Genomic DNA, 13841 nt, shown 5'->3' on the forward strand with positions numbered 1-13841 from the left:
TGTCAAAAGTGCCGGCCCAATTTCCAATCTGGCAGGTTCGAATTTCCAGCCCTGTTTTTTTTTGTTTCATCCGTGGTTTGCGCGTTTGTGCTCGGATTTAAGTTCCATCTTTTACGTTGGTTTTCCATCGATTCAAGGAACTTATCTAAGTATTCTCGTCACCTGTTGGCATGGATATTTTAGATTTGGAAACTTCTTTTGGTTTGCTTGTTTGGCGGTGATTTGGGGACAGTGGCCAAATATTTTGAGAGAAATTTTACGGCTCTCATTCACCCCTCTCTAGTCACCGTTTTCGGTCCTTTATATTGCTACTAATTTAAATATCTGAAAAAAAGGAGCCTCGTTAGGAAGCTGCATTCTCATGGCACTGGCAGCATATATATGAACATTTAGTTGGCAACCTACGTACATTTTTAGGCTCACAATGAATCCGCAAGCCGGAATAAGCTGTATCATAACATTTGTTTTGTTTTGTAACATTAACATAATAACATGTACAAGGCTCTGTATTCTCAGGTCACAGTAACACAGATTCGAATAAAAAAAACTAATTCACATCACATCGCATTCTAGTCACCATGAATTTATTTGCAGTGTCCAACATCTGACTGCCTCACGACGACCCGCAGCGTAGTAATCGGCTCCATTGCTTCTTCTTCGGCCGAAGCGATGATAGCTCCAGCCTCCAAGGCTGCTTTTTGTCCATGCGGCACTCCACCTGCAGGCGAGGTCTTTTATGCATTCTATAATCGATAGTGCTAGAGACGTATATGTAGTAATAATAATAGTCTTGGAGTAGCATGCATACTTTATTGTTACTCCCTCTGTTGTTCCACGATGAATTCCCTTCAAACTTGCTCCACTTTGTCCAATAACACCTCCTCTGTTTCATCCCCTGAAACGGACCGTCTAGTCAAGTAACCAGATATTCCAATAGCAAGAAAGGTGCTCAGTATATGCAACATATAAAGCAGCAGTGTTGTGTTAATTTACCTGAAGCGTCGGCAGAGGAGCTGATGTTTGTCTTGAAGCTGAAAGGATCTCTCGTGTACTTCACGTACCACTTCCTTCGAATGTTGTTGCCGTTATCATGTGCATATGCGTTGACCTGCTTGATATGGCTAAACTTGTCGCACTCAGGGCTACATTTCCCTTTACCTATGGAAGCGAGCAGCGGGACGTCGCACTCTACATGCAAATCCCTTGGGTTTACGTCCTTCAAGTATCCAGGGAGTGTTTCCATGACGAAGTCCACCAGTGTGAGTCTATGAAGTGCAGGCAAACCCTCTAGCACCTTCAACTCTGGGCATCTTAAGATCACGAGGTTCTGCAAATTTGGCAGGTTACTGATCCTCTCTAGTCCATGACATCTACTCACCACAATTGTCAAACCAGAACCAAAGTTCTCCACAGCGCTTGGGTGCTCATGGTGTGGTAGTAAGAACTCTGGCCCAACACGCTTGATGGCTGGGGCACTACTAATCTGTAGGAACTCCAAGCTGGGGAGCTGGAACAAGCTGTCAGGTAGCTCTGTGCAATAAGGCAAGTCTTGCATGAATAGAATCCTCAAGCATCCAAGGGACACAATTGCTGTCGACGTCATCCACTTCGGAAGTCGTTGACTAAAGTACCCATCGATTTCAAGATGTTCTAAGCAAGGCGGAGGGCAGAGCTCATCAAACACCTTCTCGATGTGTTGCTGCTCTTCCTGTTTCACCAACCGGTGAGCACCTCCACTACTACTAGTGCACTGTAAGTACAGATAGCTGAGGCACACCTTTTCACCAAGCCTGGCTTTTATAGCAAATGAGGAAGAAGATACATTCTCCAGGCCATGTATACGAAGACGCATGAGCTGGTTAAGAGGTCCTAATTCTTCCAAACTACACCAATCACCCTCCACATGGGCTGGAAACCCCCTCAATACCCTTAAATTAGTTAGGCCACTGAAACCCCTGGGTATATTGTTTATACCTGAGCCAATAAGGCTTAGATACCTCAGCTGACGTAACTTTCCAATGCCCACAGGAAGCTTCGTCAGACTTCCACAGTTAGAAAGGTCAATGCACTGAAAGAATTGCATCATGTCTATTTTTTCTGGCAGCCTAGATGTGTTAGTGGCATCTAGGCACAAATACCTCAAGTGTTTGAGTTGGACCAAAGATTCAGACAATGCATCAAAATTTCCATCTTCTATATGTAGGGTCCACAAACAAGGAAAAGATGACAGTGAATCACCTGGGTTGATCTTTGTTTCCCCAACTAATATAAGTGTTCGCAGTGATATATGTGCCTGTAGAGAACTCCACTCTAGCTCATTTGACTCTGATTCTTTGGATTTTAGTGATAACCGAATAACATTTTGTGGGTTAATGTTATTGGTATGGCCAGCCTCAGTTTTGTGAGCTATCAATGCTTCATCTCTAGTCAAATACTGAGCGAACGAGCGAACAACATCATGCATATTGCAAACTACCTGGTCTATGTACCGTTGATCAGGCTCTAGAAGGTTCCTAGCTATTAACTGGTCATAGTACTCTTTTCCTAACACTTCCAAATCCTGTGAGTTTCCATGAACAAATCCTTCACTAATCCACATGGCAACAATACGGTCATACCAGAACACCATGTTCTTTGGGAGGAGGGCGTACTGCAGAAAGCAAGACTTCAACTCAGGGTTCAGATCTTGATAGCTCAGGTATACTGCATAGTTTAGCTCTTCGGGCATTTGAGATACTGACCATGTAGAATCATTAAGGACCTTTGTCCAATCGCTTCGCCTTGTCCTTTTCTGGCGGAGGAGGCCTCCTATTACTTTCACTGCGAGAGGCAAACCATCACATTGTGCTATAATCGACATTCCAATGTCCTTCAGTGTATCAACCTTTTGTTCATCATTATTTTCATTTCCGACCACCTGCAAGCAGCTAATTAAGCCAGTTAATTATGTGGAATATGGAGATATATATATACATTTCGTCCTAATCGGAGGCAAAATCGAGTGCTCGTAAATGATTCTGTGTGCAGAGGCAAAATCACATACGACATTCTAAGCATATGTAGCACTTATAGCACTACGGTGCAACTAGGAGACGTCTGTGCACAAAAGTAGTTCTCTCAGCAATCACTCTATAATTACCAGCTCTTTATTTTATAGTCACTGTATTATGTACCATAGTCACTCCAGTATTTATTGTAGCTTTTAATAATTATAATTTTATTTTACTAAAATGGAATGAACTGTCCTCTAAGCCCTGCACTGTGACACTAAAGATATTGAATTTTCTATATCAAAAATTTTTGCAGTAATATTATTTTGTATAAATATAGAATAATTAAAATTAAATTACTAGCATTGATATGATATAATATTTTTTTTATCAAAATTTATAAACTTATTTAAATTAAAGGGTGTACCCAGTGCAGAGATAAATGTAATTAACAAAAAATTGTTAGTATAATTATTTATTTGTGGTTTGTTAAGGAAGATTTTTAGCTCTTGATTAATTATTAAATAAAGAGTAAATTTCACTAGTGGTCCTCGAGCTTGTCCTAAGTTCTCATCCAGGTTCTAGTACTTTTAAATTGCACACTCAACTCCCTAAATTTGTCATGAGTTCTAATCCCGGTCCTAGTATATGCAAATTACACATTTAGCTCTCTAAACTTGTTCTGAATTCTCGTCTCGGTCTTGGTACTTGCAAATTTCACACTCAAGGTTCCTAAAATTGTATTATTATACCATTATGGTCCATTCACCCTATAACATTGTCCCCACCTCAGTCACACCACACATGCTTGCCTTACTACCCTCCACTTGCCTTACCGGGGGGGGTGTGGGCCAACACAGATGGCAGTATGTGCAAACGTCACATGTAACTATTTTAAAATGTTTTTATTATATTTCTTTCAACGATTTCAAAGACCAAGGTGAGCATCACCGTCCAGTTTCACTGCAAAATCGCAAAACTGACGGTGATGGCGGTTTCTAAACTGATGGGGATAATGTTTCTGTAGTAGTGTCTTCAAAGTAGTTTGTAGCCTAGATTCATAATATTAGTGCTAAAATAAATAACCATCTAGGTTAATTTGCATATCCGTGTGCATAAGAAACCTAATAAAAACTACTGAAAATGCATAGATGTTATAAATTATAAATATTACATAGGGGCACTTTGTTCTTGAGCCAATTTAAGCTCAGTCAGTAATAACAAATGGTGATGATAACGATTATAATTGTTAGAACATTCTGGATGGCCAAAGAATTCCTTGCATGAATATATTTGTTTCCATAAATAAACTACCCTCAACTAACGTTTACAATTAAATGGAAGTTACAACAAATCTTAAAGATTTTGTAGATAACTTACTAGCCCAAATGTGCATCGGGCAGTAGTGTCATGCTAAACAAATTTGTTTCTGAAGAAAAGCTACCACAATAGAAGGTGAAGCTTAGGGGCACGGCATGTAGAGACTGACTAGCTAGATAGACTATGAAGCAAATGTACAAGACTACCAACTATCTAGATAGATTGTGAAGCAAATGTGCACACATGAATACATAACATATTAAATCCTTAAATTAACTTATACGAACCTGCTTTTTGAGCAAAGACCAGGCATCTTCTTGCTCTAGTTTGTCGACATGGTGGTAGGGAACCTCTGCCATCATGCCTCGAGCAACTTCATCTTGTCTCGTTGTAACGAGAACACGGCTTCCTCGAGCAAGTGATTTTATCAATGGAGGCTTGAGCACCTTCTCCCATGCACGGTGGTCCCAAACATCATCCATCACCAATAAGGTCTTGCACCCCTCCAGGGCTTCCTTAAGGGTGCGCTCTAGTGCAGCCTTTGTGTTTCTAGCTGCTTGATGATCTCCTTGTGCTTCAGTGATAGCTCTCTCTAGTAGACCACTGTCGCTAAATTCTTGATTGACGCTCAACCATAGTCTCTTTTCGAACTCTAATTTGATGATGTCATGGTTGAAGATCTTCTTGGCAAGGGTGGTTTTGCCAATCCCTCCAACTCCCACAATAGCATAAACCATAACTTTTTTGTGTTCATGTATGTTTTTCTCCTTCTTTGTGAGTAAATTCACTAGATTTCTTGTGTCCTCCTCAATCTTGTCACCAACCACACCTAGCTCATCCTCCCCCGTCGTCTCACGCCTAGCGCGAAGGGAGGATTCTACCTTTTTCTCGTCGTCCTCATAAGAAGCAAGGTTGATGAAGTTGAAGGTTTTGCTACGCTTCTCAATGTCATCTAGCCTCTCATTGAGATTCTTTATGCGATTACCAATGTCATGAGCATGGAGAGGATTTCTCAAACAAAAGAGCAAGGGATTGAAGCAGCCCATATCCTTGGATGGACCCTGTTCCATGGCCTTGAGCTGGCACAAATCAAGAATGTTGGTTGCATCATACATGGCATTCCTAAGCTCTCTAACCCATGATTGCACACTCTCGTCGCTGATGTTCCTCTTGTCAGCATCGGCAATGAACCTCTTAAGGTCCCCGAGCTTGATGCCCATCTTTTTTATCTCATCAGGAACACCTAAGAGTAGATGCACCTCTTCTTTAGCCATCTCCGACAGCATGTGTTGTAGGTAGGATGCTAAAGCGTCCAATACCACCGCCATTGCTGCTTCGGTGTCTACAGAGTCAAAATTAGATAAAAATATCACGTGATTTGTTTCAAGCAAAGGTAATATTTATGGTAAAGGAACCGAGGTCCCTGTAACCATAACACTAATTATTGAAAAGTAGGCCCCTGCAACAATAGATATATAGGTAGATCTACAATGAGAAACACAGCTATAGAAAAAGATTACAGGGGCGCCCGGCAGACGGATGAAACCCTAGCAGCGCACCTGGCGGACGCCCTCAACCCGCCGCCGCCGACCGCCCCACACCGGTGGCCCCGGCCTTCACCCCCCTCCTCCTCCCCGCTCCCCTCCCCTCCCTACAGCCTCCCATCCCGCACATCCAACCCCTCCCACAGCCTTCGGCGTCGTGGGATGCGCCTCCACCAGGGAGCCGCTGCTAGAGCTCGCCCAGCCGTGCGCCGTGGCTGAGCCCGCCCCCGCCAGATCCGGCGCTGGGGCGCCGTCACTGACGCCGGGAGCCGCAGTCATGGCCGCCTTCGACACCACCCACGCCGGATCTGGAGTTGGGGCGCCATCGCTAGCTCAATCAGCACCCGCGCCGCCGCCAACGCCGGGTGCCACCACCGTGGCTGCCACCGAGTTCGCCACTGCTGGATCTGGCACGGGGGTGCTGCTGCGACCTCCCTCAATGCCCATGATGCCATCGACGGCGGACGCCACTGTGCACACCCCCACAGGGCCCAAATCCATCGTCGACCTGTCGGTGCCGGCCACGGACGCAAGGATGGAGGACGAGTCGTTGGTCATCGTCGAGGACATCCTGGAAGTCGAGGATGAGGAGGAGGATGCCACATGCTCGGGCAGGTCATCGTCGTCCTCCCTCTCCGTGCATGTCGCCCCCTTTTTCCCCAACCGTCGGTCGGCTAGCAGCTCCGACGACGAACTTGCTTCTTCTGCCATGCGCTTGTCATACCTGGATGCCGCTCGCAAGGCTCTTCGGGCCACGTCTCCAGCTGGGGCTCCGGGCGCAGCACATAGCACAGCCGCCGTGGAGGAAACCCGTCCAGCGCCTACAAGGGGGAAGCGGCTTCATCGGCGCAGGACTAGTGCGTCCGACGGACTCCGCCGCGGGACTTCACCATTGCACGCTGCGCGGGTACTCATGCAGCGTGGCCTAGGTCTACTGCCGGTGGCAAGAGTGCCGGTGCACCAGCGCCTCGGACCGCGACGTAGGGCGTCAGTGCCTGCGACATCCCGGCAGCCCCATCGAGGGCCCAACATCGACGCTGATGGATTCCAGATTGTCAAGAGTCGTTGTCACCGGGGATGTCCGGGGAGAATGACACCCAAACGACGCCACCGTCACGTCCCACTGGAGCTTGTAGGTCTCTGCTTCAATTGCCTCGTGCACGACCACATCGCCGCTCAGTGTCGCTCCCCGTCCCGTTGCCTCCACTGCTGGGGTACCGGGCATCGGGCCAGTGCGTGGGGGCGTGGTCGTTGGCTAGAGTGCAAGCAAGGCCCTTTGCCGGCTCGCAAGCCTTCGCCCTCGGAGGTTGGAATCAGCAGGGCAAAGGCGCATCACTTTGCTGGTCCTAGGTGGCCCAGCTTGTCGCCGGGATGTCGCGCCGCGACAAACCTGGCGCCAGCACCGTCATCGCACGGTTGTGTGCAGCAGTGACCGCCATCGTCGCCGCAACAGCTCCACAACAGCAGGTTGCCACTATCACCACCCCTAGGCGACACTGATAGCCATCCCAAGGTCCAGGTCTTCGTCGTCCCAAGGAACGTGGAGCTCGCCGTGTCTGGTGCGGACCTCTCCCTTGTTCTCGTTGCACTAGCCAGTGGAAATCAGCCAGCTGTCACGCCCGCAGAGTTCTTGGCGCACCTTTCCTCGAAGTTCCATGTGTCTGAGGGGGCGGCTAAGGCCTGTGCTTGGCTCGGGAGCCCTTCTGCATGCGAGCATCTGCAGGACGGCCACTCTAGCTCGTCGTGCGATAGAGCTAGACTTGAGGACGGGGCAGACTTGATGTTATGGAGTCGGCCGAGGCAGCTGCCAACGGCAGTAGACACAATGTTGGTTCCAATGCTGGTTTAAGCGGCAATCCAAGGTCCGCCCCCAACCGTCGCTCCGCTTCGGAACCAGGCCATGTTGCGGTGACGACCACGGACTTGGTCGACAACCCTCCTGGCGACGTCCAGCCGACATTCGACAACGAGGACAGCAGCGTGCAGAACGTGCTTTCCACCCCTCCCCGACCGGCGCAGTCGAGGTCGATTGAAGAAGCGATCGAGTCGCGGATCTGCATCCCTCTACAGTCCCCCATCATCCGAGCCGGCCCCAAGCTCAGGAGGCCCAAGACGCCGAAGTCGGGGTTCACGATGAGGCGTAGCGAACGCATCGCTAGGAACCTGCGCGCAGCAAACTCCACGCTACAGGCGCAGAATGTTCTGAAGCAGAAGCTCGGTATCGCCGTCGGCTACAACGAGGTGGACGATGGGATCGTCGAAAAGTTTCGGGCGACCTTTGCGGTCCCTTTGTCGGCCAACTAGTAGGAGGCATTGGAGGCGCTGTTTGGGGATGGATTCGATCTGGTGGCCATGAACCTGGATATGGTCGGGTTTGATGCCGAGGATATTTAGGCCTTTGTGCTTAGCTTATTTGTCGCAAAATGCAACTGTGTAAATCACAACCACGTGTGTTCGGTCGCTGGTCTCTGTAATCAGTGGATTACCATGGCCAGCTTAGATTTGTAACGAACTCTACTTCTGCTTAATGAGAAACATGCCACGGCATGATCTCGAAAAAAAAAAGATATATAGGTATTAGAATAATCACATTTAACGATAACTGAAGGGCCAGGCTGGGTACTTTTGGTACCAGACCTGGCACCTTGATTTGCATTAAGGTACCAATCTCAACCCGCCACCCGTGTGTGAGTATATTTGTGAGTGCAAGACGAATAACACCTCCAATAAAAATAAGAAAGAAAGAGGATGGAAAGAAAAAAACAGAAAGAGCTGGGAGAGACTAGGCATATGCACCTTGATTTGCAGCGGCGAGAGAGAATGCTGTGTCCTTCAGTTCCTTGATCTGTTGTGGAGTGGAGCAAGAGGACTGGCCGGGCCAGGCTGGGGGTACATTTGTCACAGAGATGCCAAATTGTTAGATTTGTGGTTGATGTATAATAGTGTATATAAGCGAGTACACAAGTTTGAAGTAGATCTTGGACGCAGAGCTAGCTACGCATGAAAAATTGAATGCAGAGAAATAAGGCGTCGAGGAAACGGACCTGTTGAGCGATGGCTGGAACTGGAAGTACGTTGGACCAAGTGCAGGCGTGGTTTGTGGAACGGCACCTGCTGCCTAGCAGTTGCAAAGGTTGGAGATTGGCCGGATCCGCGACCAGGCGTGGAACGCCACCTGCTGCCTAGGCGTGGTTTGCAGCCGGTAGAGAGAGGATAATCTGTGTGCTTCAGTTCCTTGGTCTGTTGTAGAGTAACGCAAGAGGACTGGCCAGGCCGCGCTGGGGTTTACAGTCATCGATCACCATAGAGATGCCGAATTGTAAGATTTGTGGTTGGTGTATATATATAGTAGTATATATAAACGAGTACACAAGTTTGTAGTAGATCTCGGACGCAGAGCTAGTTACGCATAAAAAAAATAATTGCAGAGAAATACAACGTCAAGGAAACGAACCTGTTGAGCGATGCCTGGAAGCCTGGAACAGGAACGAATCCCGGCGTGGTTTGTGGCAACTGCTCTGCTTGACGGACGCTGGCGGAGGTGGTGGTGAATGGGCTGATGGCCAGGGTTGCTGCTAGCCGGCGCCGGAGGGGGCGGACAAGCTGAAATGGACTTAAGCGAAGAACAGAGGAGATGTGAGGTGGTTAGCGACGACTAGAACTGCCGTTGCTTCTCTAGGCAGCTTGAGATGAGGAACGAAGGCAACTTTATAGTTGGCCATGGTCGCCCAGTTAACTGAGCTGGTAGTGGCAGGCAGAGTCTGAACATCTTCAAATACTTCAAATAAGTTATAGTCTTACAGATGGTATCAGGGTCAATAATTTTGGTATAAATTTATCTTCATGCAAATTCGTATTAAAAAAATTATGAATTAGTTTTTTGACCACACTTCTTTTCAGAAACGGGCTTGCCACCTCTGTTAATTGTTATGTCTAGGTCCTAGTTTTCTCTTTAACCATTCGTATGAACGCCTTCTTTTATTTGTTCATGTCACTAAAAAAGAGCTTAGGTCCTAGTAGTATTGCTTTCCACAAGTTGATTAAGTTGAAACACAGCTTGCACGCCAGCGCTCAATACGTTGAATTTATTATAACACAGGATTATATTTGTAGTATTGTTTTATATAACGTAGAATGGTAAAAAATAAGTTACTAATATTGATATTACATAATTTTTTATTCAAAATGTATAAGCTTATTCGGAATACCAAATTATGAAATCTATTATCATGGAGTGTTAATATAAATTAAAATTAATAATTGGTGATATTGCTATTGATTTGGTAGGTGAACATTTTTCCATGTTTCATAATCTATTAAAATAAATATTTATCCTATGTATACATGTGAAAGATAATATTATGCTTAATTTTAACTTCATGGTTGTTGAATGTTAAATTATTTTTTTTGTAATAGCATATATTAGTATTTAATGTAGATTTGAGAATTTTTATTTGTTTCTTTATAATAGCCGTGGTAGAAAAAATATAGAGCTGTTACATTATATGCAATTTCATAATAGCGTATATGGGTATTGTAACAACCCAAAAATCCATACACTAAAAAATACCAACTATAAAATTTTTCTTAGAACTCCCATGTGTTGATGAGTGTCATGTATAGAAACCCAACCTAAGAGATGCATTAGGTCTAACCGCAACCCAAGTCAACACATAAGCATGGCATGTCATTAGTTAATTGTGTCTATTTAAATTCTAACAAATAAAGTATTGCATACATTGTTAATTCAAATTGTGATTTGGATTTCCATTTGCTTTATGATATGCTTAACAACTCCATTAATGTAATAAACCATAAAGTAATTATTAATCAAATCAAAAGAATAAATGCTTAAAGAGAAAACTATTTCTATTTTTGTATAACCAAAACTACACCTATTTTGTTATACAAAATAGCTAAATAAATTCCTAATATATATATAAAAGAATGTTGTGGGCCTCATATCTACAACTCCAATAAGGTACACCAATTTTTGAATTCAAATTCCAAATCAAATTGGAATTCAAATAAAGAAGAAGGGAAACAAAATAGAAAAAAAAAAGCTAAACCAGCCCAGTCGGCCCAGCCTGCCTTCTACCACCAGCCGGCCCAGCTCGCCGTCACCGGCTTCGCTGGCCCACGCAGCCACCAGCAGGCCTGGCCCGACCGCGCGCGGCCCACGCAGCCAACCGCACGCCACCACGCTGTCGCCTTCTCCCCACACTGGCTGACGAGTGGACCCCCGGCGTCATCCCCTTCCTTGGTCCCCTCCTCTGTTTCTGGCAAAAACAGAACGCAGATGTCGTGGGAGGGAATCCGACGCCACCTCAGCCCTTCTCCGCCGTCCGTGCCTCACAACCGACTGCGAAGCCATTGGATAGGTGCCACGTAGGCACCGGCTGCCCGACAGGGTCACGCACAATGCATGACCACTGCCGCCCGCCTGCCATGGCCATGGCCGAGCCATGCTCTTGCCCCCTCCCTGTCCCCCACCTTCTCGACCACAGAGCGCGGATTCGATTTCGCCATTGCACCCACGATCACGTCGCGACCCCGTAGCCCTAGCCTCGATGCGATCACAGCCCTCCGCGCGCACCTGGCCATCTCCAACCGCTCGTCCATGCCGTGGCCGAAGCTCCGGCTACAAAAGCCTCGGCTCGGGAGCCCCTAGCGCCCTTCCATCGCCCCGCCGCCACTTGTGGCCATCCACCAGACCACCCAGCATGAGGGCCGAGGGGAGGAGAAGAACAAAGAGGGCGGAGCCGCTGCCGGAAGGAGGACCGGGAGATCACCGAAGCCAGAGCGGGCGACACTGCACTGCACTGCCTCTGGAGCTACATGGCCGTGACCCGCCACCGCACCGCCATCCTATCGTCTACGACACCTACGATGAGCCTCTCGCTGCTGAGACCCCTCCTAGCCCCATGGACGCCGTAGCCGAGCACACGCACGCCGCGCTCACGACGCCGCCGCCACGGCGCAGCCACCACCGGCGCACCCGACCACCTCGCTAGACTAGAACGTAGTCGTAGAGCATCACCGTGATGACTGGAAGATAGCCGCGTAGACCAAGTCGATGATAGTCAGCCACAGCCCCTTGTCCAGAGCACCAGACCACCGGCCAGAGCACTGCCACCACCGGCCAGAGCACCAGACCACCGTGGCCAGTACCGCTGGGAGCGCTTGGCGCCTCCTTGACTCGCCCGCCCTGTTCGCTGGAGCCACGGGAAACTCACGCGCCCCGCCAAACACGCTCTTGGCCACCACCATAGCCTAACCATGCCACACCGACGAGCGCCGCCACGCCAAGCCGCCGACCACCGTGGCCGATGCTCTCGAAAGCCCTGGCCACCACCTAGATCCCACCACCATGTACGCCGAGCCTCGACGGAGCTTTCACCCACGTCAATCACGCACCAGCGCCTTCGGCGAGGCTCGCTGGCGAGACACGCCACCGGCGGGAGCACACCGCTGGAGAGGAAGGGAAATTTCTTCCCTGGACCGCCCACTCGTACACCCGGTGCACATGAACCACAGAGAGAGAAGGGTGGACGCGGTCCACCGGAAGGAGAAGCAGTCCGCCGTGGATCAGTGCTTGTGTTCACTGTGGACCGCGAGCCGTGGACCATGGCCCAGTAGAGGCCCAAGGCCGTGACATGGCAGCGCCACAGCATGCCACGTGGCGGGCCAAGCCCGGCCCAGATCCAGCCCTGACCAGGCCCAGTTTGAACCCGGCCCGTATTGACCGTTCACCTGGCCCCACATGTCAGTGGCACAGACACTCTGGACCCACATGTCAGATGCTGGCGTCACACGGGACCCACACGTCAGAAGCCAACGCAGCCAAGGTGACGTCATGCTGACGTCACGATGACATCAGCTGCTGACGTCAGCAGCCCTGGCCCCACAGGTCAGTGACCCTGCCCGTTGACCATTGACTCACCGTTGACTGACGTTGACTTTGACCGGACCCACATGTTAGTGACCCAAGAGCCCCTAGACCCACCTGTCGGAACTGATGATGTTGATGACATCATGCTGACCTCATGCTGACGTCAGCATGCCACGTGGACCAGTCACAGCGTGACACGTGTTAGCCCAGAATTTATTTCGGCCTTTTCCAATTTCAGAAATCATTTAAACTTCAGAAATTCATAACTAATTCATATGACCTCAGAAAAATATGAAACCAGGACCAAAATTTATCTAAAATCAAGCTCTACGCAATGAACCCATGTTTGAGTGCATTTGGCTCTTTTGAATTTTCATTGCTTCTTTGTGCTATTCTATAGACATCGCTAACGAGACTATAATGCGATCGATGCAGACTCGGAGGAGAACCAGACGGACGAGGATCGTGAGTACCGTGAGGAGTACAGAGACGACTACACTGAAGGTGCCACATCCCACCCAATCTCGTAGCACCTATTACGCATGACTAATATAGAACTGATATTGCTTTACTTTATAGTTGTAATCACCCTGTGATAGGACTTGTATGGTAGTATGCTTTCTTGATGGCCTTTACCTTGACGCAACCTTACCCCTGCTCACCCTGCTATTAGGCTAGACACACGCTTGCTACTATATTACTTCTACTACGCTTGTACTACATTGATGCGTGGTGGAAACTAGTGTTAACTGGACTATGGGGAGAGTGTTGCGTGTGTGACTTGGGTGCGTGGAGGGTAAGGGTTATGTCAACCAAGTTGGAGTATACGACGAGCCTAGGGCAAGTCTTGCCATGGGGTGCTACCTGGGCACCCCTAGAATGGATACCTGTGGTGGGTAAATGGTATATGAGGTGGTCCTAGGTGTGAACCTATGATGGGAGGAGCCCGGGGTGGAGGTGCTATGGTGGCACGGTAATTGGAAACCCTGACAAAGACATTCTGGCTTGGTCATCCCTAAGGACTTACTAGTACTCAGATTCATCGGAAAGCCTTACGTACCACTCGCCCTATATGGTGTGGGACGGTCAGACTAC

General features: G+C 48.2%; 1 protein-coding gene across 1 annotated transcript; it reads right to left on the minus strand.

Annotated features, from left to right (window-relative positions):
* Positions 1 to 474: 474 nt before the first annotated feature.
* On the minus strand, positions 475 to 9418 carry LOC136487839 (putative disease resistance RPP13-like protein 1). Its single transcript, XM_066484949.1, has 8 exons — positions 9309 to 9418; positions 9030 to 9132; positions 8899 to 8965; positions 8651 to 8737; positions 4598 to 5652; positions 994 to 2917; positions 809 to 895; positions 475 to 718 (listed from the first exon to the last, which is right to left on the minus strand). The coding sequence occupies exons 5-7, from the start codon at positions 5636 to 5638 to the stop codon at positions 849 to 851; spliced, it is 3012 nt and encodes a 1003-aa protein (XP_066341046.1). The 5' UTR covers positions 5639 to 5652; positions 8651 to 8737; positions 8899 to 8965; positions 9030 to 9132; positions 9309 to 9418; the 3' UTR covers positions 475 to 718; positions 809 to 848.
* Between the last annotated feature and the right edge of the window lie 4423 nt (positions 9419 to 13841).

Source organism: Miscanthus floridulus, chromosome 10, assembly GCF_019320115.1.
Source record: "Miscanthus floridulus cultivar M001 chromosome 10, ASM1932011v1, whole genome shotgun sequence".
Classification (NCBI taxonomy): Eukaryota; Viridiplantae; Streptophyta; class Magnoliopsida; order Poales; family Poaceae; genus Miscanthus; species Miscanthus floridulus.